Raw genomic sequence first — 25,703 nt, forward strand, 5'->3', positions numbered from 1 at the left:
GACAGACTTTCTGTATGTGTTTTTGTACTAAAATCTCTTTCAGCACGTGGATGTACCAGTACGCAGTTTCAGTGTGCTAATGGAGAATGCATCCCACGAGCCTTTATCTGTGACCATGATGATGACTGTGGAGATAGGAGTGATGAAAACTCTTGCAGTATGATGGGGTTTTTTTTTCCACTTTCTTTAAATGTTTTATTAAGACCTGGTTCAAGCAGATAGCAGGAAGCAGATTGCTTGGCTATACAGCCATCAAAAGCTAGTCTTTTGTATAGAAAGGTCAAAATTGCAGGGTTACTTTTATAGACTTTGTCCTTGCTACTGARTTCCTGGGTCCGTTGTTCCTATATGAATTTGCTGGATTGAGTGACAGTTTGGTTTTTAACACATATAGTTGCACATATGTTGTTATCTTCTTAAATTTCAGCAGGAAACAGATAATTCCTTTGTTCTGCAATCTCAATACCACATGCTATTTTTTTAATCCACTTTTGTCTGGCTCTTTTAGCATTTTTATTTTATGGTAGATGGAATTAATCTCAAATTATTCCTAGTGACTATAATGTATAACTTAACCAACAGATAACTGTATTGATAGATGTAATCTAAATGTTCATGTGATGTCTTCATTTGACTGCTCCATTTTTGGAAATTTCTTGCTCATTCTTTTTTTCATGATCAGTACTACATCTCCAGCCAGGGSCATGGCTGTAGAGTCATCACCTGTGTGAGGTCCATACTTAAAAAGGTCCTACACTGATTATAGGATCTAAGTTAGTTTTCTATTCTGTGTTGCAGGAAGGCCACATGTTACCATTTAGTTCCTCTGTCCTACCAAGGACCTCACACCAGTATGACTCCATACCACTACCACTCCACCCCARATATTTCTCTCTTATGTCTGTCTCCTGTCCTTTGAAGTACCCACAAATGTTTCTGAACTCTCACATAGAAGGCTTTGACRAAAGTATTCATTGTTTTCTGAATTCTGAAGGTATACAAATATTTTACTTCCCAATGTCTTGAGTATAATCATGTGTGCTTTCAAGAACCTAGCTAAAAAGGTGTTCTGCATCTAGCTGCACAATTAATTTATRAATTCAGCCTTCCCTTTCATTTCTRTAAAGAACTAGAGCAAAATAGCATTCATACCTAAAATGAGAAAAAAACTGTAGTGTTTGCAACATATACAAGACATTGAACTGCCTCAGTTTTTTAGGAGATATAATAAATGATCATCTCTGAGACAATATTGCTATTTTAAACCTTTTAGCCACTTAGAGCAGTTAGATTTTCTCATGTTTCTYTCCATAGCTTATGCAACTTGCAGAGGCAACTTCTTTACTTGCCCGAGTGGCCGTTGCATTCATCAGAGCTGGATTTGCGATGGAGATGATGATTGTGAAGACAATGAAGATGAAAAAGGATGTGGTAAATATTACTGCTAGTTTCCAGTGGTATTTTCAGAGGAAAATGACACCGAGCTCCATCAAATAAATTTAGACCGATCAAAATGTTCTGAGTATATTTCATTTCTTTTAAAACCTTCGAATTCTGTCTTCATTTTTTCTTCTTTAACTTCTGCAGTATTTTTGCTGTTGTGTGTATGAGAATTATTGTGATACTGAGTATAAAGAAAACTAAGTTTAGGATCTAGTAATATCTCTTTTTTTTTTTTTCTTTTATATATTCTCTTTTATATTTTGGTTTCATTCTTCTGCCTGTGGAGATTTTTCAGGTCAGCTATTAAGAGACATGAGGCGTCTAATAACCAAAGCCAATTGATTCAAAATGAAAATAATTCAGATCCTCCCAAGATTTGCCATGGGAGAAATAGAAGCTTTAATGAATGAAAGTGTGAATTCTTTTTCATTGGCCTTTTCTATGATGAACATTATTCTCTTTATCCAGACTGCATTTATGTGTTTTGAAACCACTGTAGTATAGTTAAATTCCTGGTGCAGCAGTTAGTTTAAAGCAAAATGGTGTTACTGTTTCTAACAAAACAGAAAACTAGAAGGACTCACCTGTTGTCTACCCAAGTATTGTTGGCTTTGTACTTTGAAGGTAAAAGAAAGCATGACAAGTTTAGATAATGTTTCTTTATAATCTTTCCCAGCTGTGCTCAAGAAACAGAAACTGTATATCGAAGGATCAAGATGCTTTGGGAAACTGTTAGAGAAGAAACTTTAATATTTGAAACATACTCTTCAATTATTCTTGTTTTTCTTTTCCATAGAAAGTGATCACCATGAATGCTACCCGGGAGAGTGGGCCTGCCCTGGATCAGGGCATTGCATTCCAATTGGGAAAGTGTGCGATGGAACTGCAGACTGCCCTGAAGGAGAAGATGAAACTAACATCACTGCAGGCAGACAATGCAGTATGTATTAGAATCAAAAACATACACAGAATAGCAGCTACATCAGCATTGGTATCTTTTTACATTCGCCTTTTGTGTCTGAAGCAATACTGTAATTTTAGAAGCTCACTATTTTTGTTGGCACTGTTTTTCCTCGATGATCTGAAAGAGTCGTATATGCTGCAAAGAGACTATTTATTTTGTTCATGAAATTTCACAAATGAGGATCCTTTCTATACYCTAAAATATGTTCACAAAGGCAGGTAAAGGTGTGCTATATGCCTTCTTTGTTTAAATATTTGTTTGTCCCTTTGTGTGAGTAAGAGATAATGTTTTGTACTGATCAGAACACAGGATTGATTCAGTATATCATAAGCTTTGAATAATTCACTTTAAAGATTAGAATTTTAAAAAATATCTCTTTACCTGGGCTGTCTGTTTCTCCAGTTAGTGGTACACTGGGTTTTTTTCTGTTGGAGGCAATGAGCAGGCATAGTTCCTGTAATTTCACTGTAATCCTACAGACATTGTATCTCTCTGAGAACAAGGAGCAGGGTATTTTAATTTCTAGGAAGATAAAAATTCCTACTAACAAAATCATGCCCTTTGGAATAGAAGGGCAGAAACAGTAAGAGGAATGTAACCTTGTAAAAAGGCATCTCTTGCTTTGTTGAGTGGTTTGGTCTTTACAGCAGATATGACCTGCAAAGAAAGGCATTTTACAGAAGAAATTGAGGAAAAGGAAAATGCTGATTTCCCCCTCCTTCTTCCTCAAGTGTTTTACAATCATAACTTATTCACCTGTCACGAAATTTTTTATTAAATAGTAGTACAAGGAAAAGTAGTAGTGAAGAAAAAAAGGAGAGAGAGAGAGAGAGAGAGAAGAGAAATGGGGAAGGAAAGGAGGAAAAAGGATTTGTCCATGAACACAATGCAAACAGTGTATTCTAATATATTGTAATAATATAGTAATAATATAATATTTTCACGTAGAAGAGTAAATGATGAGGTTAAGTGCCAATAGATGGAGCTCAAGGATATGTTGCTTACAAGTCAATCTTGTGGAACAAGGGAAAGTTTTGGTGCATTGCAGATGGCTTCCTCTCTTCACCTTTTTACATAGCACTTACATGTACCAATTTAGGGTTGATGCTAATCCTTTAACTCTGTTCTACAAACCTATTAAAAACCTTATCTTCTGTGTTCCATGCCCTTGGTTGCATGTATGTAAACATATGTGATTTTGTGGAACTTTGTACATAATTTTCTTGGCAGATTAGTTTTAAAAAGCCATTCTTGAAATAGTTTACTAAGGTAGAAAGCTGTTCTACTGATAATATGTGTGCTTCTGAAATATTTATTTCCCTTTCAGATGTGTCACGCTGCGCTGCGCTGAGTTGCCAGTATCGCTGTCATTCCTCTCCATCAGGAGGGATGTGCTATTGCCCTGCAGGATATATAATAAGTAGCAACGACAGTCGTACTTGTATAGGTGAGTAAAGTGCAGAGATTACAGATATCTAGTGCCTTCAGACAACTCTTTGGGAAAGTTTGGATTCCAGGAAGACGAGTAAGTTCGATTTGGGTGGATGTACTGACAAATAGAAAATCACAGGAGTCAACCAATGTCTGAAAATTTTAGTAGTGCAATGGCAGCATGGYGCACAGAAACACCAAATAAATATCATGAAGAGCTCTTTCACTTAGACCTAAAGACACAGTGACAGCATGATTAAGTTTAAAAATATGTGTATTGGATGGCTGGTTTATTATTAAAATTTTTTACTGGTCTTTAAGTGTTTACATAGAGAGAGTTTGTTTCTGCCTCAGTGATGTGTGTTGTATGCCTGGAAAAACAGTTAATGATGTTGAATTGGTACTTTTGTAAAGTGGCTGTATATAAAGATAGCAGAACATTATACTTGAAAATAAGAAGGGTGCTTTGCATTTGCACTATAGAAAGGTTTCATCTTCTATGGGATTTCAGTATATATATTATTTACTTGAAAAAGAAGAGTATTTATGAGAATGTAAAGATAACTGTAAAGCTGCTTTAACTTGGTAACACAAATKATTTATCTCAGTAGCTGAAAATAGAGTAACCTAAGAATCATGAAGGTTAGCACTGCCTAGTAAAAGAAACAGAGTAAATATCTGTTATGAGTTTTCAACCCAAGCCATGGTGTTTGAGCTATTAAAAGTATTTCAGATGCTCAGTCCCTAATGAGATTTTTATATTTTTGGGARTACTGGTTGGCCTAAAGCTGTATAAGCTGCAATGACAGGTGGTTGCTCTTTGTAGAAACAGAGAAATAAGGTGCAAAATTTCCTTATCACGCTTTTGTGGGAAATACATGAGGGACACATTGCCAAACCTGGTGCAGTCTCAGTGAGTTTTCTGTTGTTTTTTGACTACCCTGTATACCTAGCTATCTGATTCTGGCTTGTAAATCTGAGTCAACGTATTTTGGATTGCCAAAATGTAGGCATTTATTTGTCATCAGAGCAAAACTTGTGATGAAGGAATGGCTGACAGTCAGTAATGTGTAWTTCCAGTACTCTACCTGTATGGTATTTTCCATGCCAAAAGGAGTTCTTGCATGCTAGCTCTGGTGCACAGACAGCTTTTAATTGTAAATCAGACACTTGTTAGCATGGTGCTAAATCTGAGCTAATAAACACTGCCTTCTAGTCGGACTCAAAGGCTTGAGCACTGCACTGACATAAAGGTGGGCCTCACCTTCAGAGTGGGCTTAAGTCCAGCCAAGGTTGTGTGTGTGCCAAGTGTAGAGATCTGTTGCAGGAAAAATACTGTATAGACATATTCTGTATTGTGGAAAGAAGATAATAATATCCCTTCAAATGATTTTTCCTCTTCTCCTGACAGGTGTAGTTTAGATTTTTTTTGGATGGTTAGCTTGTTTTTTTTTTTTTTTTTTTTTTTTGGGGGGGGGTAGGGGGTGCAGGGCAGAAGAGCAGGTACGTCCCTGAACAGGAAACACAGCTTTTTTTTTAATCCAGAAATACAAAATTTTGTAGAAAAACATGCAAACCCTCATTCTTCATGCTATATCTAGTTTTGGAAATAGATATAAAGCCAGCGCAGAGGACAAACTTGCAGCTTCTTAACTACAACACCACTTCTATACAAAGCATTGTTTATAAATATACCATATTCACTTGACAGATTTTGATGACTGTCAGATGTGGGGCGTTTGTGACCAGCTGTGTGAAGATCGTGTGGGACATCACCAGTGCCACTGTGTGGAAGGCTATTTCTTAGAGCATCACCGGCATTGTCGTGCCAACACTTCAGGTTAGTGCACTTCAAGTGCCTTCTGAGCAAATAGATAGAGCAAAGTAAAATGGGATAGTTTTAATGTCTGTGCCATACAGCTCTGTTTGATTTTAACTCTGCTCTTAAGGACTTACGGTCAGTACAGCTTTCAGAATATCAGYAAGTATGAAAACTGCATCTGGTGGCATGTGTAGGTTGGTGTTGATTGCCACATCAGGGCTGCTTCTCCTCTAATCAACAAATGTCTTTGTGGCTCCATTGCTTTTTCATCACTTGTGACTTGTGCAGAGTTGCCAGAGCACTCCCGAACATAAAAAATTCTTGTTTCTGTGGGAGGCAGTTTCCTGTCATGCTCTCTGTGGACCTTAGTGTGATCAAGAAATCAGAAAAATTCATTTTTTGTAGACTTGTGCCAGAAGATGTTTTTGCTGAATGGTGAGATCAAACACTTGCCTGTGACACAAGCCATGCACTTGGCTTCGAGTGTCACAGTGTCTGAACTCTGCAAGAGCTCTTGCCTCTCAGAGTGTAGTTCCTCATCAGCTGAGTCAGTAGGCTGCTCCTGACCTCMTGCTCTGTTCTGAAAACAGGCACTGGGAAACTCTTCTTTGTGGAGATGTAATGTCCTAATAGGCTTTTGTGTAAGGCAGGTGTCCCTCCTGCAGAAAATCAGTGAGAAGGAGAGTTCTTGCTTGGCATARCTGATTAGCATTCTTGTTTCTTAGAAGAGCGTGAACTGCTCAGTTCCCTCCCCCTTCCTTCAGCCACATCTGCAGACCAGTCTCCATCTCACAATTTTCAAAGTATTTCTTAGAAATGGGAGAATTTAGTACAGGCTATAAGTCATTTTCACTGGGTTCATTTTCACTTGAATAGAAATAGTCTTTTGGACTTTGGATGCACAGGAGTTTTATAAAAGTTTTACTTGGTAAGGCTTTAAATAGCTGTTTTCTCTATTTKCTCCAAGTGTACAAACCAAAGGCAAATCACAGCGAGTTACTACTCATGTAGAAACATTTATACAGATTGTAGTCTGAGCATCTATTTAAAACTTTGTGTCCAGTGTGTRTGAACCAGTATGTATATATTGCAGAGTCCCTTTGCAAAATATCTTGCTTGCAGAGTAGTCATATCTTTGTACCCCTGCTTTCAGCTGGTGTTGCATCGATTATTTTTTCCAATGGCCGTGATTTACTGATTGGAGATCTTTATGGAAGAAATTTTCGTACTTTGGTGCAGTCACAGAATCGTGGGATTGCAGTTGGAGTGGACTTTCACTTTTACCTGCGCAGAATCTTTTGGACCGATACAGTGCAAGATAAGGTTGGTAGAAATTTCAAGAATGTATTTCTGTGTACCTGGAAGTAGAGAACTACAAGAGGCAGAATGTGTTGATAGACTCTCATTTTTGAGAGCCAAAGCTGGCTGTATTTTTGTTTTCTAACAAAAAAGCTCCTTGAAATGTTTTATGTTAATGACTGCATTTTTTCAACTATACTATTACATGTGACATATTAAACAAAGAATCCTATTATATGGGAATGTCTTGAGCAACTTTTAATTTTACTTGAGACAGAGTCCAAAAAACTAATTAAGAGAAATAGTAGACATTCTTTCAAAACTGAGCAAWTTTTTCTTGGTAATTTTTGAAACATGATCATTTAAAATGTAAAAGCTGCATGCCTTCCAAGATGATAAAAATCAGATATCTTCATATACTTCAAATGGCACTGTAATTGAGCTTGAATAACAAATATTGACAGTATTTTGTGTAATGAGCCAATATTGTGTTACTTTTTCTATTTTTTTTTWAAAGAGGAATTATTWTAGCTCCAAGCTACAGTAGAGCAGAGTAATTTAAAGAAACAGTCTGCAGACTCTCATGGAGGTTGGATGGTATCCTTGTACKTTTTCTCTATGCATAACTTAAGTAAACCAATAAGTCTTTGGTCAAATGCTGAAATGCCACAATCTTTGTCCTCATGCTGATTGTCATGCAGAGTGAAGGAGAATCTGTGACCAGGCTCCTGCTGACACCACTAATGGATCAATTTGGTGTCACTGTCATTGTTCTGAATCTACACATAAGATGTGTAATAAAAACTATGGTTCTCACTAGAGTTCCATGCTGGTTCTGTTGGAAAGCACATTCACTGCGTATCTGTCAAGCAGGACAAGATTTGTATGCACGATTTTTGGCTTGTTCATAATTCTGGCATTTTTATTGTCACTATAGTAGATTCCCAATGCTGCAGCTGCATTGTAGATGACTGAGTTTAGTAAGGTCAAATATGCACTTTCATGAGACAAGAGATTTTATTTTGTCTTTCTAAAAAGTATAAATAAAAGATAATATGGGGTTTTTAACTGCACATTCCAGGTGGGCAGGACTGCCTTTTTTCTGCCCCAATATAGTTTAATCCTACTTAATTAATGAAAACTAATTAATATAATTTTGTCCTAGCTAGAATATCTAGATTAAAACAATTTAATTTACAATTTTCTTAAATTATTCATATTTCCACCTTACATCTTAAAATAATGATATTACTAGAGAATTTTTGTCTTTTTTTTTGTCTTTTTTTTTCGTCTCTTTTTAAGATTAAGATGTAAACTAAACCAGAAAATTGTGGGTTGTGTTTTGTGTCATCTTTATCTCATTTAGTGTACTGCCTGATAACCTAATGCCCATAAGCTCTTTCATCAACCAGGTTTCCAAAGAACACTTAAGTGGTTATCTTGATTATTTGTTACCTGGGACTGGAGAATATTTAAAATGATRCAACTATTGCAGCTCTTATTTTTCTTGTGTATATTTAGTTGGTAATGTGTATTTTCATTTAAATGCATTCCACATCTCATGCTGTTGTTCCAAAAAAAAGTCTGCCTTTTCATATTACCCAGTTTATAATCACATGATTACTGTATATGTAAAATTATTGTGTTTGGATTGTTTGCTTCACATAGCTCYGAACTTGATTGTAAAATAACAACACTATTCTTCTTGAGCAGAATGMTGCTAAAATTAACCTTAGATAAAGGAAATGATGAGGTGAGACCTTTCTGTGAGGATGGAGAACTTCCCCTTTCTTTCTTCATTTTGCTGTTTGCCTTAGTGGTTGCTGTAGTAAGAGCTCCCCCTCTTGTTTCTGGCCCCTGTTGAGAGCTTTACCAAAACAGGTTAATTTTTCTTTTGTCAAGCAATTACTCATGTTTGCTAAAGGGAAAGGCTGAAGGCTGTTTTAGTCTGTTATCATGTCCATTTTGCAGAAATGCTGTTTGAAGGCAAACTTCCTGCAATTTTTGCATAATTTTCCAGATTTTTGCTAAAAAAAATCCTAACCTGAGGAATAACATAGTGTAATATGGTTGTATCTGGTGCCCAATTGTGGATTTGTGCTCAATGTGATGATAAAAGACAAGTACCATGTGTCTTGTGATTAACAAAACATCATGTGGGCAGTGACAATATTTGTATTATTTTCAGGTTTTTTCCATTAATATTGATGGCTCTGGTTTCCAAGAAGTTTTAAATGTTTCAGTTGACACACCTGAAAATCTAGCAGTGGATTGGGTTAACAATAAACTATATGTGGTYGAGACCAGTGTGAACAGAATAGATATGGTTAATTTGGATGGAACAAACCGTGTGACTCTTATTGCTGAAAGCCTTGGAAATCCTAGAGGAATAGCACTGGATCCAACTGTTGGGTAAGTGGTACTTATCAGGTAATGGTAAAAGATGTCAGAAAWTCCTTTATTCCCACGTGAATGGAAGACAACTAAGAAACAGCAAGTGATCATTGTARAATCAGATATAAAATATTTCAGAAACTTATGTTCTGTTTTAATCTATTCTGCACCTTAAGTTATGAGAGAGCTCTGCAATGCTTTTATTGCTAATGTATGGGATCTGTATCATGGCTGGAGTTGTAAGTGCATGAACAGCACTGAAAATGGGAACTGTGGAATTGCCCTGTGCAGGAGTATTAYCCTTTAGGATTTCAATTGTGGTACCATCCACAGATCTCCTACTATCTGAAATAAAGAAGTGGAATGAAGCCAGGAAAGTTAGTGTCTCCTAACCYGTATGCTTCAGAAGTATATGTGAGCCATGAAAACATGGATCTTCAGAGAATGGGAAGAGGAATTTTGTGCAACTTGTAGTCATGGCTGCTTGCATGCAGCATTTCATGATGCATCTATTTGTCATTGGTTTATTTCTGGCAGTAAACTTAAGTCTGTGATTTAATAAGGAAAATTAGTGTTTCTGAGGTCTTTGGGATCAAAGCATGTTTCTTTATGGATTTATTCTATAGAAGAAAATGCAGATTACTTTGTATATAGAAAGTATAAAGTATGTTTTTATAGTATGCTAGCTGAGAAACTCTCTTCTGAAAGGGTACTAGTTTTAAATTCCAYATGAAACATTGACGTTTCTTATAAAATCTCAAGGAAATGTGACCTTTTTTCTTTTTTATTTCTTTATAGGTATTTGTTTTTCTCAGACTGGGACAGTCTGTCTGGTGATCCTAAAGTAGAAAGGGCCTTCATGGATGGCACAAATCGTCAGGATTTGATAAAAACAAARTTAGGCTGGCCAGCTGGAATAACTCTGGATATTGTGTCAAAGAGGCTTTACTGGGTTGACAGCCGGTTTGATTACATTGAGACTGTAACTTATGATGGACTTCAAAGGTAGGTGAAATATTATTCCTTGGAGGCTACAGATAGGCTACTATTTTGTATCTACTTAAAAAAAAATTGTCTTATAAAATGAGATACACAAAGGATGAAAATTACAGCCTAAAGAATGTGATGCACCTTGGTCTCTGTGGTGTCATGCTGCTTCTAGACAGTCTTTAATTCATCATTCTTTGCTCTTTTTCAACCTTGAATATCTCTTGCCCTTATTTTATAATGTACATTTTATAGTCCACTGGTACAGTACACATTTTTAGGGCACTTGCTTTTTATTATTTTTTTCAATTATATGGTCTTCCATCATAATTTCTTTTTTTCTTTTGTAAATGAATTTATACGAAGTATTCCACTTCAAAACMCCAATTTGTGTGATAGGTATTAAATATTCTTCTTACATTTTATAAATCTTTGCTGTCAARAATTAAGTCTTCACCTGTTGTGATGCCAGGGGCACTAAATCAAAGCATGCAAGAAGGGACTCCTTGAGTTTTTGTGGGACTGTATCTTTCAGCATAGTGTTGTTTAGAAGCTTGCTTATCTCTGCATCTGTGATTAGTATCAGTTATTCAAACACAGGAGAAAAAATGTCCCCTTTAGCATACCTTCTATGTAATGACTTGAAAAACAGTCCTCTGCTCATTTGGCAGGTTTATTGTTCAATCTATTGTTTCACTTGCAAAATTATAAAATTAATGTTGTTGTATTTTGTCCTCTCATGTTTATTCACTGTGTTTTCTTGGAAATTGCTAACACTACAGCTCTATTTTCATTGCTGTATCCTTTAGGTTGATGAACCATGTATATTTAGCTTTATCTCTTCATTTAATTTGTACTTCTGTAGCTTCTCTGTTGAAGCAAAAAGTATGAATTAAAAATACTGTATTCTTTCTGCTGTTAATAATGTTATTTTCAAGGTATTATTTGGTAAATAATTTTAAATCATCTTTATAACAGGAGAACAGTAGCTCATGGAGGCTCACTGATTCCTCATCCATATGGTATCACTTTATTTGAACACAACGTTTATTTCACTGATTGGACCAAAATGGCAGTGGTGAAAGCTAACAAATTTTCAGAGTCTAACCCTCAAGTGATCTACCAGTCCTCACTGAGACCTTATGGAGTGACAGTGTACCACGCTGCCAGGCAGCCATTTGGTAAGATCCTAAGTAGATTATGAAGGGAGGTTTAGGAACAAAGTTACCAAAAATTGGTAAAAATTATGAAGAGAACTATTTTCTCTTCATAAAAATTACTGTAGAGAACTATAATTACGATAAATAAATTTGTATTKTAAAACTGGACTGATTGTGATCACACAGTTGTTTCATCCAACTCCTGTAGCTAATGAACTGTCAAATGGAATGTTTAAGAGTAGGGGGAGCTTTATAAATAGACCGATATTTGGTGGAGTCAAACTTGTGGTTTTGAGCAGTATTGGTGTTTGGGACTTTTTTCCTCAACACTGCAATAAATGCAGTGGAAAGGTAACCAGTATTCAATGAATTCTGTGAGATATAATTCTGAAGTAGATCTATATACAGAATCTATAGCCCAAATTATGGCCTTAATGCTGTGTGCTGAGTGTCTGTGTACAAAGCTGAATTCCTTGAAAACCTCTGATGTGATTTCAGTGCATTCCAGCACAGAACTGGTTGGATATGTTTTCCATGTGATGTAACTCTCACATAGTCCACATGATTTCTTGTGGATATTGAAAAAAATCCTGAAAAATCAAGATAATGATGCCATTAGGTTAATGGAGGAAGTTAWAATTCTATCTGTATTATTTTCCAGTAAGAAATCCTTGTGGAAGTAACAATGGAGGATGTGAACAGATCTGTGTTCTCAGCCACAAAACAGATAATGATGGCCTAGGTTATCGCTGTAGGTGTATTCTGGGCTTTGACCTACAYGTGGATGGACGACGTTGTGTTGGTAAGAAAATGCATTACAGTTGTTGGAAATACTGCTGCTCCATCAGTTCTAGAGCTGTTTGTAGAACATCCTTCCTCTCTTCTATATCTTCAATATACTGAGGACTTCATGTTTTTTTCACCACAATTTATTTTGACAGCTTTAAATGTAGTCATTTGTATTGACGATCATTTCAAGCCTCAATTTAAACTCACCTTATTTAATGAAGATTTTAAGAGAGTTGGATCTGGGAAACATGTAGACAGCTGTATGATTGAAATCTTTATGCTGAAATCAAGCATGAATTCTTGCTAATATGCAGATTTTTGTATTATTTTGAGCACATAAGCCTGCTTTCCTGTGCAGTTTAGGTTGGTCTTCTCCCTTTGAATACATATAGCAAGAATAAAAGAATCAGTTTTGAAACTGTGGGTTTCCATCAATGGTCTTCTGCTTCCTATTTGAGTGCAGAATTGTTACTGATAGAGGCTTACTATGACTGTCTATTGACAAATTAAGTCAGACATATTGTCTTTAATTTTACTTTTTGGCCATGCTTTTATCTGGCTAGCCCAGGTATTGCCTAGTTGTATGGTGGCTCCACAAAGCCTGTAACTCATTTTTTCATAGATGATTGTAAAGAGGGGAGTACAGATTTCTGCTTCCATAAGTATAATRTTTGCTTTAAAAGTGTATTAGGACCACAGTAAAAATTAAAGCAGAATACTTGACCCTGTGACCTAATATTTTGGATTGGGTTTTATTTTTCTTCTTCAGTTTTTAGGTCTGTAAGTATTTAAATGGCTATTTTCTCATTTTTCTCTACTCCCAAGCTATTAGTGTTGCCAAAATAATTAATGCTCAGGTGTCATCCCTTGCAAATAAGTAAAGCCTGTGTGTGATCTTTCCTTTCACAGCTGTGCGGCAGTTTCTGCTGTTCTCATCCCAGATGGCTGTGCGGGGAATCCCATTCAATCTCTCCACCCAGGAAGATGTGATCATACCTGTAACAGGGAGCCCTTCATACTTTGTTGGAATTGACTTCTGTGCTCAGGATGACACAATTTTTTTTTCAGACACAAGTAGAGACATGATCTATAAACAGAAAACTGATGGTTCAGGTGAGAGTCATGCTTGGGAATTGTAGAGTCATTMTGGTAAGGAGACTGTAATATATATTTTTCTAAAAAAAAAATGGTGAAGAGTCACATTGTGACTTATTATATACAATAAATCTCAGTGTGACCCCAGTAACCTGGAAAAGGTTTCTCAAAAATGCTTTTTCAACTCATATGAATCTTATGGAAGTCTCTTGTTGTTTGACAATTTTGCTGGATGTATTTGGGAATGAACTATTTGTAGTACTTTTCTCAACTAGTGTTTGCCCTCGCCAGTCTGTTTATGCAGACAAGTATGCCTTTCATTAGTATGAAACTGCGTTTTTATTTTTATTTCCCTATCTGGAGAGCAGGATGTTTGCTATGATAATGCAATACAGAAAAGGAACATTTAAGTTTGTGAGATAGTTGRAAATTCTATTTGTGCTAATGTAAACAATGTTTCTCTCCAGTTTATAATGAATATCAAATGTCAGCATGTAGTCTGCTGAGCTTGCTTGCTGCCTTGGGTCAGGTTAATGATAGACTGCAGCTGACCCTTACTATGYAAAGAGCAGGCAAAGTCTGCCTGTTGAGCAAGATGTCTTTACTGCATTGACCTTACTGACCTTCATTTGTAAAACTCTCAGTGTAAACTTAGTGACAGATTTTTCTCTGATCTTTGGCTCATCTTTATTTCCCCTCTTTTGCAGTTGTGYTCCTGAACATACACCTTCTTTGTCWAGAGCAAAAGGCACCCYTCCCTCCCCTTGGTTATTGGTCTTTACATTCAGTAGCACAGAGGTAGCATTTTTACCAAGGGGAACCACAGGTTTTATCAATAGAATACTGTATTTATGTTATTCCCCCGTTCCTAAACATTTACAATCATTATGTGTGTTATAAATTCTAGGAAGAGAGGTGTTGACTGCTAATAGAGTGGAAAGTGTTGAAGATTTGGCCTTTGACTGGATCTCAAAGAACCTATACTGGACAGACCCTCGGTACAGGAGCATTAGTGTGATGAGGCTGGCAGATAAATCCAGGAGAGCTATTGTTCAGAATTTAAATAATCCTCGCTCAATAGTGGTTCATCCTGTTATTGGGTAAGTTTAGACTCTCATTTTAAATTGTATGTACAAATTTATGGTTTAAACAGAACAGTTGAGGTTAGACTTACATCTGATTCTGGATTTCTGTTCTGTTCAAAATACCATCTTTTCAGTTGTCTTGTCTTTATTTTGTTTGTTTTATTCCAGCCTAGGATTCAGCACCCAGAGGAAAGGGCAAGGTGAGAGACATTGCACATGACAGAAGACTCAAAAGAATTCTCTTTAAAAGCACCATGTTTTTTCCTTTTACTTCTCTTCATTTATTAAAAGGCAAAAGGACTTGGTTGCTTTGTATCACTCAGATTAGAAAGATATTTCTCTTAGTTGGAAGATAAAGTTTGCTAAATTKTTTCTGGTATACTTTCAGTTCTCAGACTGCTAACATTGCTTCCCTAATTTTGTCTGAATTTATTTGAAACATACTGGATACTACTGGATGTATTTGATACAGACTTTACAATATGTGATTCCATACACAAAATAAATCCTTGCTCTTCTTTCATGGAAGTGCTTACTTTCATATTCCATACCCTGTTATTTGCCAGTGCCAAAGCAGTAATTATTTCTCAGCATAGTTTGGTTTCATAATGYTGTACTACTGAATTTCTTAATTCTTGGATATTGATTTTTTGTGAGTAACAAAATACATCACTTTGAAGGTAATTTCATAAGAATAATGTTGAGCCTGGATCCTTGACTATCCCAACATTTTTTGTTTGCTGCTTTATAAAATGATTTAACATCAACTTGAACTCTTCGACTGTAAACATAACTCAAATGGATTGGGAGAAAATTCTTTGTAATATTCATGCTTGCTTTTAAGTTTTACCTGGAAGTTACATTTTTGCTTGATTCTATCTCTCTATCAGTAATTACATGAGAACCTTAGTGATTTTAACCAAGTTATGGATATTTTATATCTAAAGGGCTGAACCACTTCCAAAGATTCTGGAAGTTGTATATAGAATAAATATTAATTGTTGGTACCAATGCCAGTTGAGGAGAGGGACAACATGAAATTGTATTTTTTAAAGTTATGTAAAGGATTTGTTACAAAGAAAAATGCTTATGCTGTTTCACATGTTTGCTCTGTTTAATCACATAATATAATTTAGTTCATGTGTCTTCTGTCATGTGTCCTTTCAGGTACATATTCTGGACAGATTGGTTCCGTCCTGCAAAAATCATGAGGGCCTGGAGTGAYGGGTCCCATGCCTTGCCAATTGTCAATACAACGCTGGGCTGGCCTAATGGCCTCGCCATTGACTGGAGGTAAGGGCCACACAGGACAGAGAAGCTTTTTTTGAGCGAACATGTTTCGACTTTAAACTCTTAGGGATTACAAATAAAGGAATTATGTCAGATTGCATGCAGTGGCACTCTTTYATTGAAGACCTTTTTCTTTCAATTGGTTGAAAAGCCTTTAAATGTAAGGTTTYCTCAGAATCCCTCCTCACACACTCCAACAGCCTCTTTAGGTTTAAAGTTACTATTTAAGAAAATGCTAGTGCTTCCTAATGGATGTAATATCACTTAGAAAAAGATGACATTTTCATTGTTTCTAGTTCTCTGAGGTTGTACTGGGTGGATGCCTTTTTTGATAAAATTGAGCACAGCACCTTTGATGGGCTGGACAGACGGACTCTTGAACATATTACTCAGATGACTCACCCATTTGGCCTTACTATTTTTGGAGGTAAGTCTGTCATTGAAAAATACTATGTATTAGTATCACAGATTTTTCTTTTCATATGGTGATCTGTGAGTTTGTGTCATGACACAGATTTCATAATACTGACTTTCCAAAAAAAGCACTGTTGCAAGTTTCTRTTAAAAATATGTATTTAGTAGTTCTTTGTCCTTTTTTTGAACTGAATTTATGTATATTTGTTTTTAAATAATTTTAGACAGGTCAGGTAATTCATGTAGTGCAAAAAGTCAGATATGCTGTACTAATTACAGCTTCCAAGGTGGGCTATTCATACTGAACAGACCAAGTGAATCACCACACAAGGGATGGTCAACATTCCAGGATTTTAATARTTATATGTAGAGTTTATTACTGGATTTATGTTATGTGTGAAGAAAGATGTCAGTATATGACTCCTTTGGATGGTGCATAAAAATATCTTCAAAAATATTCTAGAATTTTTTGGGAAGTAGTCTTAAAGAATGACTTAAAACTGCCTTGGAATTTGAAATGCTAGTTGAGCTTGTTATATGTCAATTCCAGTAAAATCTAAGAAGTCTTTCCTGAGTCATGTCAGCCTGTGACTGAAGGGCTCACTTTGACAGTATTATAAGTGATGAAGGTTCTTTTGTCTTTTTCATTAAACAATTATGAAAAATGGTTAAATTTGCATGTAAACTCTTCTAGGAATTATCATATTTGATCTTTTATGTCATATTGCTCTATAATAAGTTAAATATTTTTCAAAACAGGTTATGCCTATTTTACTGATTGGAGACTTGGTGGAATAGTTCGAGTGAGGAAATCTGATGGAGGAGAAATGACTATTATTAGGAGGGGCATTAGTAACATTATGCATGTTAAAGCATATGATGCTCATTCCCAAATAGGTGAGTGCTTTTCWTGTACAGATGGAAGATATGAAACAGGGAACAAGAGACAAAATGTCAGGACAACAGATTTACAGTTTCAATTTGATAAATGGCTTCAGTGAATCATAGCTGACATGCAGGGGAGGCAGCACAGGCATTTGCAATCACATCTTGTATATGTTACTAGTTTGTGACTGGATGCAATTTTCCTCTACCCCTTCTGTTACTGTCCTTAATGATGGAGCAAAATGAAATTATGATTTCATTATGGTTTATGTAATTGCATCATCAAGTACAACTTTGTATTTCTCCTTTTCTGGTAGAAGTTTTAGTTAAACAAAACTATTTATTTTGAGGTATTGGGTAAATGTTTATTAATGAAATTACTATTATTCAAGTAATTACTATGCATAAGTCACTATTTTTTCTTATTTTCACTATTGAATTCTATACAATTCTATGTTTAATTGTAGTAAAACACCCAATGCACTCATGGAATATATGATTAAACCTAAGGCTCCCTTACTAYTTGGTAATCACAGACTGGACCAGGTCTCCCAGCCCTGGTCAGACAGAGGTTTTCATTTGTGGTAGTATACTTGTTTACAGATAGTTGCCAAAAATTGTCAGAAAATCAGATGAAATTCAATAGTATGTTTTTGACTTCCCCAAACATTTGTGTCACAGAAGAGTATATGGAATGTGATATTTCTTATATGTTACTGCTGCTATTGCTSTTGATGAGCTTGAGCTTGTCCTGCAATGTATGCAGAAACCAGGACTTGCTACAGCCCCTTTTCTTTCAGTTAATATACACTTTTAATAGTTCCCAAGATGTCATCAGTAGTGTGTACATTGATCTTCTCTATCCCTTTTTAAGGCTCTAACTACTGCGATAGAGGAACAAATCCCAATGGAGACTGCAGCCACTTCTGCTTTCCAGTTCCAAACTTTCAGAGAGTTTGTGGGTGTCCTTATGGCATGAGGCTGGCTTCTAATCAACTGACATGTRTTGAAGATCCATCCAATGAGCCCCCCACTTTGCAGTGTGGCTCCTACTCATTCTCCTGTGGTAATGGAAGATGTGTGCCTCGACATTATCAGTGTGATGGTGTTGATGATTGCCATGATAACAGTGATGAACAAAACTGTGGTTCTTTAAGTAAGTAGTCCCTGTAATCTGCAGTTGCTATTCCTTGTTTGCAGTTCAGGAAGTTTAATGAGTCAGTTTGGCTTCATTGGAATAAACTCCAATTTTATAGGGTTGTACCTGTGAATAAATCCTGAAATCTTCCTGGGATGTTAGGTACTTTGGAAATTATTTGGTATAATTTGTTACTTTGGAACTTAAATCATACTCATGTAGGATTCAGTACTAGCCATCTGAATGATGCATGAAAATATTAAYATCTCACTTTTCTCAAAATTCAATTTACAGAGTAACAAATACTTATATTCTAAAGAAAAAAGTTATCTTTATTCTTTATTTTTTGTAAATTTTGAAAGATATTGGAATATCAATAGCTTGCCTAATTTGGATGCATGGAGAGGAACAGCCATGTTAGTAAAGATTAAGACACTTAAAAAAATAGCACCATAAGAAAAATAACAAAACCAAATACATTGCCTAACCTTCCTCTAATATTAAAGCAGCACTTTTTATTTCATTTAACATCAGAATTTAAAAAAGCATTTTTCATTGTATTTGGGCAATGCTGAACTAATTTTACATCTGGATTATAACAATGAAGTAAATTAAAATTGTGTTGCTTCATTTACAGTAAAGTGTCTCACACAAAGTRTTTTGTTGTTCACATAAATTGAGAGAACAGTGGGATCATTACTGTTGATGAGGCATTTAAGAGGGGATGAGATACTGAAGATATCTAAGAGGCTTTTATGACATATCTGGTACTTCTTCAGAGTTAATTCTTTTAAATCATGAACAAGAAAATAAGACACAGTAGTAAAATATGCTCCCTAATGCATAGGATTAACTAGTATGATAAGGTATGAACTGTTTCTTATTAATGGGCTATTTTAGAATAACTAGAATGTCTTTTGGGGAAATGTTTAAAGCAAATGGTTGCTAGAAGAAGTTACTTTTCTTGTTCTTTTGATAGTTTAGGAGTGCTTAACTGTTTAATTTTTTATTGCTTCTTGTAGTTTAAAAAAAGTTTGTAAGTATTCAGTTCTGCAGCATGTTGCCTAACAGACATTTTAATTCCAAGCAATGTGCATTTTCGAGTTGGATGCATGTTTTAGGCATTCTGCAAGTGTACTGCATGTATTGATTACTGTGGCAGAAAAGGCACGTTTTGGATATCTTTATAAAGATTTTTTTTTTTTTTATTCAGACAATACTTGTGCTTCATCAGCTTTTACCTGTGCCAGTGGACAGTGTATTCCAGGTCGCTGGCATTGTGATGGACATAATGACTGTTTTGATAACAGTGATGAATTGCATTGTCCTACACAAGGACCCTCCTCATGCCCTGCAACCCAGTTCACCTGTGATAATAGGAGATGTATTCCAAGAATCTGGCTATGTGATACTGATAATGACTGTGGTGATGGCTCAGATGAAAGAAACTGCAGTGAGTATCATGACTGTTTTTATAATCATCTGTGTATATCTTCATCTATATCTATAGATATATCTGCTGGTATAAGGATGATAAATGAAATTGGGAAAATGGACTAGTATCTAAGTTAGACTARTATTTTGTAGTCCTTATGATGTGGATAACTCATCTAGTTTGAACTTCCAGGGACAAGTAGAACGCAGAGAAATAATTAAAAAAAATAAAAAGAGGCGAATGTGATAGTCATGATCATGGTGCTGCATAATGTSATCCTCTGTAATTTGCAGCAAAAAGCAGCTGAAGCTTAGATATGCTAAAYACTTCATGAGTGATCTCAGTGATGGCTGATTGTTCAATTAAGTGTTCAATTAAGCTAGGCTTGAGGTTTTTACCAGAAGTAAGATAATAGTTTTTTCATATACTTTAAAAAAATTATTTAACACTACGTGGAGTCTTTTGTTTATTTTCCATGAGTCCAAGCCCACGCATAAGTGAAAAATTGTCGATTTTAAATTGTCAGTGCTTGTAATTTATATGATTGCTACTTTCTGTATTATATGCTGCAAGTTAGAGATTCCGTTTTCCTATTTTCTCAGCAATGAGCTGATTTCAAAAGAGAAAAGAAACACATTTGCATTTATTGTCATTCTTAATAGCTTTCACAGGTACTTGTGAACCCAGGCAATTTCAGTGTCCAGACCATCGCTGTATTGATCCATTCTATGTCTGTGATGGAGACAAAGATTGTATAGATGGTGCTGATGAGCGTGACTGCAGTAAGTGTAGTTTTGTTTGTTGAATGCCTCTTTATTGTTTCCTCATACTTGCCCCAAATGGGTGTTTGGTGACCTCATATTACCAGCTYCAAGACAGCAGAATGCATAATAAACCTATCCTTAAATTAACCCTATTTGTGATGCTTTTGATCTGTAGGCTGGTTGTGGGGGTCTGAAATCTGTTTTCTCTGTTTTGTGGTTTCCAAAGTCAAATTTTCTGTGTCTCTGGGAAATCACGGTCTTCAGTGGAATTGTTACTGTGTCAGACGTAGGCATTGAGAGGTAAATTTGGTGTAGTCTAGCTCTCTGAAATAAATAAATAACATTCAATATTTTTAATTTTGTAGTATATAACTGCAGTGCCACAGAGTTTAAATGTCTAAGTGGGGACCAGTGTATCAGCACCTACTACCAGTGTGATGGTGTTTTTGACTGTAATGATCACTCAGATGAGGCTGGTTGCCGTAAGTATTCTGATGCTCCAAGAAAGACTTCAGTAATTAAGTAATGCTTCTGGAAAGGTCCTTTATCTGCTATGTCAAATACTGTCCTTGAAACCTCAATGTGCTTTTAAGGGAAAATTGTCTTTTCATCATTTTCTTGAGCAGGAATTTCAAACACAGGTTCTAGTTSGAGAGTATCATAGAATCATAGAATGGCTTGYGTTGAAAGGGACCTTAAAGGTCACCTAGTTTCAACCCCCCTGCCATGGGCAGGGACACCTTTCACTAGCCTAGGTTGCTCAAAGCCCCATCCCAKCTGGCCTTGAAYGCTTCCAGGGATAGGGCATCCACAACTTCTCTGTAGCCTTGTTGACCACTATATAAAGTAGATGTTAAATTGGTCACATTTTAAATGTCATGTAGGTTGATTGACTGACTGTGATTCTTTGGCTTGATCTGAAAGCAACACAGTTCKTAATAGCATTGTAACTAGTTATAGAAGAGATAAACTGAACATAACGATTTTGCTTCTCTGTCTAAAATTGACACAGCTTCTGAACTGTTGAATGTCACTGTTCTAGCTACAAGACCACCAGGGATGTGCCACCAGAATGAATTCCAGTGTCAGTCAGATGGCAATTGTATTCCTGATAACTGGGAATGTGATGGCCATCTTGACTGTGCAGATGGCTCAGATGAACATCATAGATGTCCTGCCAGAACCTGTCCTCCATCGCTTTTCCGCTGTGATAAYGGCAACTGTGTGTATCGAGCGTGGATCTGTGATGGTGATAATGACTGCAGGGATATGAGTGATGAGAGAGATTGTCCAACTCAACCTTTCCGGTGCCCCAGCTGGCAGTGGCAGTGTCCAGGTCACAGTATCTGTGTGAATCTCAGCAAAGTGTGTGATAATACTGCTGATTGTCCTAATGGAGCTGATGAATCRCCATTGTGCAGTAAGTTACTGTTCAAGCAGCTACTACAGACTACTATGTGTTTTGCAGAAAGAAATGGAATATTCAGCATGCTCTATTTATTGTCACAATGTTTCTAGTGGAAATGTAAGCTCAGTATAATTAGAGCTCAAATTTCTAAGTGGAACTTGCTTGCAGTGAAAGGAGACTACAGTGATGTCTGAGGAATTTGTTAGCTATGTCCAGTMTCGTGCTCTGAATTCCAATGTGACTTCCACTGACTTTAAATATAGATTTTACATAACTCTGTGCGAATATGCTTTGTGTTCCTGAACGCATTCACTAAAACTAATTCAGATGAAATGTGATTCAGTTCTTAATATTCTCTTTTAAATTTCTAACTTCAAGAATCATGATTAAAATCAAGAGGCTTACGTATAGCCAGAATTTGTATTTTTATTGATTATGAATTGATTTAAACTTAATCTTTTTCTTTCTTCTTTCCTCCTTCTCTTTAACCAATGCACATTCTCAGATGARCCCCAGCCAGGTATGATTATAAATAATTTAAATTATTATTTATAGAATTTATCTTTGAAGTGGCACAGTAAATTTTTGTACTTTTCTGGCTATTGCTGAAGGAGTTGTGCATGCTTTGGCAGCCTTCTGTTTGGCATTCATTTGATGAGATTCAATACATGCAGTGTTTTTACTTGCATTTATGTCCATTGTGTATGTTATATTTTGCATAAGGATGGCAGTCCAGTCTCACACTRCATACCTGATGATTCTGCAGTTGTTTTAGCAGCAGTCTCAGGCTAATAATGCAATTATAAAGACTAATTGATGATTAATATAATGCAGTTATATTTATCATAATAAGCTCTTGTTGACTATTTATTTATTTCTTTCCACAACCCAACTTCAGATCAGGAGAGCTGCTCTGACAATAATGCTGGCTGCACTCATGAATGTATTCAAGGACCTTTTGGCGCTCAGTGTACCTGTCCTATTGGATATCAGCTTGCAAATGACTCCAAGACCTGTGAAGATATTAATGAATGTGACCCTCCAGGCTTTTGTAGTCAGCACTGTTACAATGAGAGAGGGTCTTTTCGGTGTTATTGTGATGAAGGTTACATTCTAGAAGCCAATGGGAGGACTTGTAAAGCAGCAGGTGAGAAACATTGATGTCAATCTAAAGAATGACAGTAGTGTCTGAAAACTGTCTAGCTTGCCATCTTAATATTCTCTTTTAAAAAAAYTGATGTAAACAGCCACTTAGAATTGCTCTTGGCAGATGACCTTGAGAATTGAAACTGTCAGCTGAAGGGTTAATTGGAAACAAATTTTACTTGCAATAATATATTTAAATGAACAGTGTAATTTTTAACCCTGGAATGGTCAAAAATAATGTTCTGAAGAAAAGCATTGTCAGAGAATTGTAAGCCATAAGCCGAAATAAGCTGTTCATAAAGTTAAGTGCTCACAGTGTTTAAATCCCTGCCTTTCACAAGGCTTTCCWAGTGCCTGTGCTGCACATTGCTCATTTGTAAGGAGCAAACATCACTGCTATAGCCTGCCAGTTGTTTTCTATCTCCTATGTAGTACACTGACAGTATGAAGGAGTCACATACCCACAGCACACCCAGTGGAATTTGTCTCTACAGGTTTCCTGGTTTAGTGATATACTCAATTTGTAGAAGACAGTTGCATTTTACATGCACATATGTTTGGCCCTTACTAATAGGGAGTTTCTCRTAGTTTGCTGTCTTTATGGTTGCCAGTCTTCAGTTGTTTTTAAGCATCTTATCTGTGCAACCTAATTACAGCAATATATGGCTTTCCTGTAATCTGTTTCTTTTCCTTTGTTCCCATACAGTCTAAAGGGGGGAAAAAAAAGGAGGTGGGTTACAAATGGAGGAAGACCAGGCTGATTGATTAATCGGACATACCAAGAACTTCTGTGGTTGAATCAGGAGTGTGAGATGAGAGCGGTTTATGGAGGAATRAGTATTGGATGTCAGCAGCAAACTTGTTAGATAATGGGGAAAGGGACCTAAGGTACAGATAGGAGCCTGGAAGGGAAGGCTGTAGAAAGAGTGATGGAGAAAAGGCAGTGTAGATTTAAAAGTCAGGATGGACAGACTGGCTATGATAATGTATCTTAGCATGAGAATTGTTTTGACTTTGTCCTTTCAATATGTGTGTCTAGATACAACAGCTTTAATGCTATGAACTCATGTTAAATTATTCAGCGTTTCTCTTTCATATAATTACTATTGAATTGCTCATTGGTGTATCTTAATTTCTATTCTTCTGACAGAATCTGTGAATCTTCTTTTGCTGGTAGCAAGTCGTAACCAAATCGTTGTGGATAACATCACCTCTCAGTCACACAGTATTTATTCTCTGGTTCGGGATGGGACAAATATTGTGGCTATTGATTTTGATTCACTCACAGATCGTATCTTTTGGTCTGATACAGCACAGGATAAAATTTGGAGTGCTTACCAAAATGGGACTGACCGACAAATAGTAAGTTTTGCTGAGTAAGTTTTTCTTGTCTTCTGTGGAAAGGATATGAAGACAYTTTATCTTCAGTTAACAAAAGGGAAGAGAGAAATCCAAATATAGTAAGAAGAGAGATAACATAGACAAAATKAAATAAGTTTGTAGATGCTAACATTTCATATAGCTGTTTGAAARTGAAAACTGAATGCTTTCAAGAAGCCCTTTTTAAGCATCAAACGATCAGCTGGTTTTCCTATTAGTAAACTTCACCTTCTTCAATAGACCTACTGATGTTAGGAGCATTTGGGTTTATGCTTTGGCATCACTTTGAAAATGTACATCATGACTCATTCTGCATAATACACTAGAACATGTTGGRAACTTGGTTCCCCATTTTTCATATTGATATAAAGAAATGCAAAGCGTATAATTTAACATAATTTTTTTTTCCTTCCTCACCCACTTTTTTGTTATTAAACAGGTGTTTGACAGTGGTGTCACCGTGACTGAAAGTATAGCGGTAGATTGGGTAGGTCGTAACCTTTACTGGACAGACTTTGTTCTGGAAACGATTGAAGTCTCTAAACTCGATGGGAGCCACAGGACTGTGCTGATTAGTGAAAATGTAACAAACCCAAGAGGACTAGTGTTAGATCCCAGAATTGAGTAAGATTTTTAAAATTTTTTAAAAAATGTGTATTTCATGATATAACTATAAAAATTTGAGATGTGCCCAAATGGTGTTGGAACTGTAAATGGTAAGTGGAAGAGACAACTTAAAGCAATTTAATGTGTTTGCTGAGTTGATTAATATTTGAAGTCATGAGGTWATTACTGGTGATCTGTTGCTCAGTTTCAGTGTAACAAGTTGGCTTTTTACCTATAAAAGATTTTTCTACATTTTCTTCCTAGTTAAGAAGTATTAATTCAAAATTATTATGTATCACTTCAGTTGGTGGTATACCACAAACTTGTGTGTGGTGTAATGTCATGTGTCTACCTTCATAGCCCCAAGTCTAAAATAATTATCTATCCATATTAATGTTATCACAAAAGCACATTCCCATTTCAGACAGCAAGTGGCATAGAGAAAATTGAATGAAATATGATGATTTTAACTGTTCATGTAAAAGCTTTTACTTTTTTTTTTTGAGGTCTTAAATGCCTTGAACTCTGTTTATTGCCAGTTTAGTGCTGTTAACATTATCAATGCTTGCCTATGGAAGTATAAGCCTGTATTACATTATTATGTAGCATCTGAAGAATCAGATTATAATCCATATTAAAAACCGTTGACACCAGTAGCTTCTATATGCTATTGTAATAGACAAATAGAAACAGCATTAGAAGTATTAAAATAATTTTTATAACAGGAATTACCATAGTATCTTAAGTATATTGCTGAAATAAATAATT

At 35.9% G+C, this 25,703-nt stretch overlaps 1 protein-coding gene across 1 annotated transcript in view; it reads left to right on the forward strand.

The window, feature by feature from the left end:
* The window catches only part of LRP2 (LDL receptor related protein 2), a 110,325-nt gene that overhangs the window by 28,674 nt on the left and 55,948 nt on the right, over positions 1-25,703 (forward strand). The window contains exons 6-28 of the mRNA XM_057371712.1: positions 44-157; positions 1,315-1,431; positions 2,240-2,383; positions 3,735-3,854; positions 5,550-5,678; positions 6,814-6,983; positions 9,148-9,371; positions 10,152-10,358; positions 11,319-11,521; positions 12,162-12,302; positions 13,199-13,402; positions 14,292-14,484; positions 15,637-15,762; positions 16,056-16,186; positions 16,933-17,070; positions 17,933-18,214; positions 19,410-19,649; positions 20,294-20,413; positions 20,761-20,877; positions 21,438-21,815; positions 22,702-22,950; positions 24,100-24,311; positions 24,769-24,953. Coding sequence (XP_057227695.1) covers positions 44-157; positions 1,315-1,431; positions 2,240-2,383; positions 3,735-3,854; positions 5,550-5,678; positions 6,814-6,983; positions 9,148-9,371; positions 10,152-10,358; positions 11,319-11,521; positions 12,162-12,302; positions 13,199-13,402; positions 14,292-14,484; positions 15,637-15,762; positions 16,056-16,186; positions 16,933-17,070; positions 17,933-18,214; positions 19,410-19,649; positions 20,294-20,413; positions 20,761-20,877; positions 21,438-21,815; positions 22,702-22,950; positions 24,100-24,311; positions 24,769-24,953 — 4,144 coding nt within the window. The remainder of the gene's footprint in view (positions 1-43; positions 158-1,314; positions 1,432-2,239; positions 2,384-3,734; positions 3,855-5,549; positions 5,679-6,813; positions 6,984-9,147; positions 9,372-10,151; positions 10,359-11,318; positions 11,522-12,161; positions 12,303-13,198; positions 13,403-14,291; positions 14,485-15,636; positions 15,763-16,055; positions 16,187-16,932; positions 17,071-17,932; positions 18,215-19,409; positions 19,650-20,293; positions 20,414-20,760; positions 20,878-21,437; positions 21,816-22,701; positions 22,951-24,099; positions 24,312-24,768; positions 24,954-25,703) is intronic.

Source organism: Malurus melanocephalus, unplaced genomic scaffold (genome assembly GCF_030028575.1).
Source record: "Malurus melanocephalus ecotype Western Australia unplaced genomic scaffold, MMel_1.1 scaffold_155, whole genome shotgun sequence".
NCBI lineage: Eukaryota > Metazoa > Chordata > Aves > Passeriformes > Maluridae > Malurus > Malurus melanocephalus.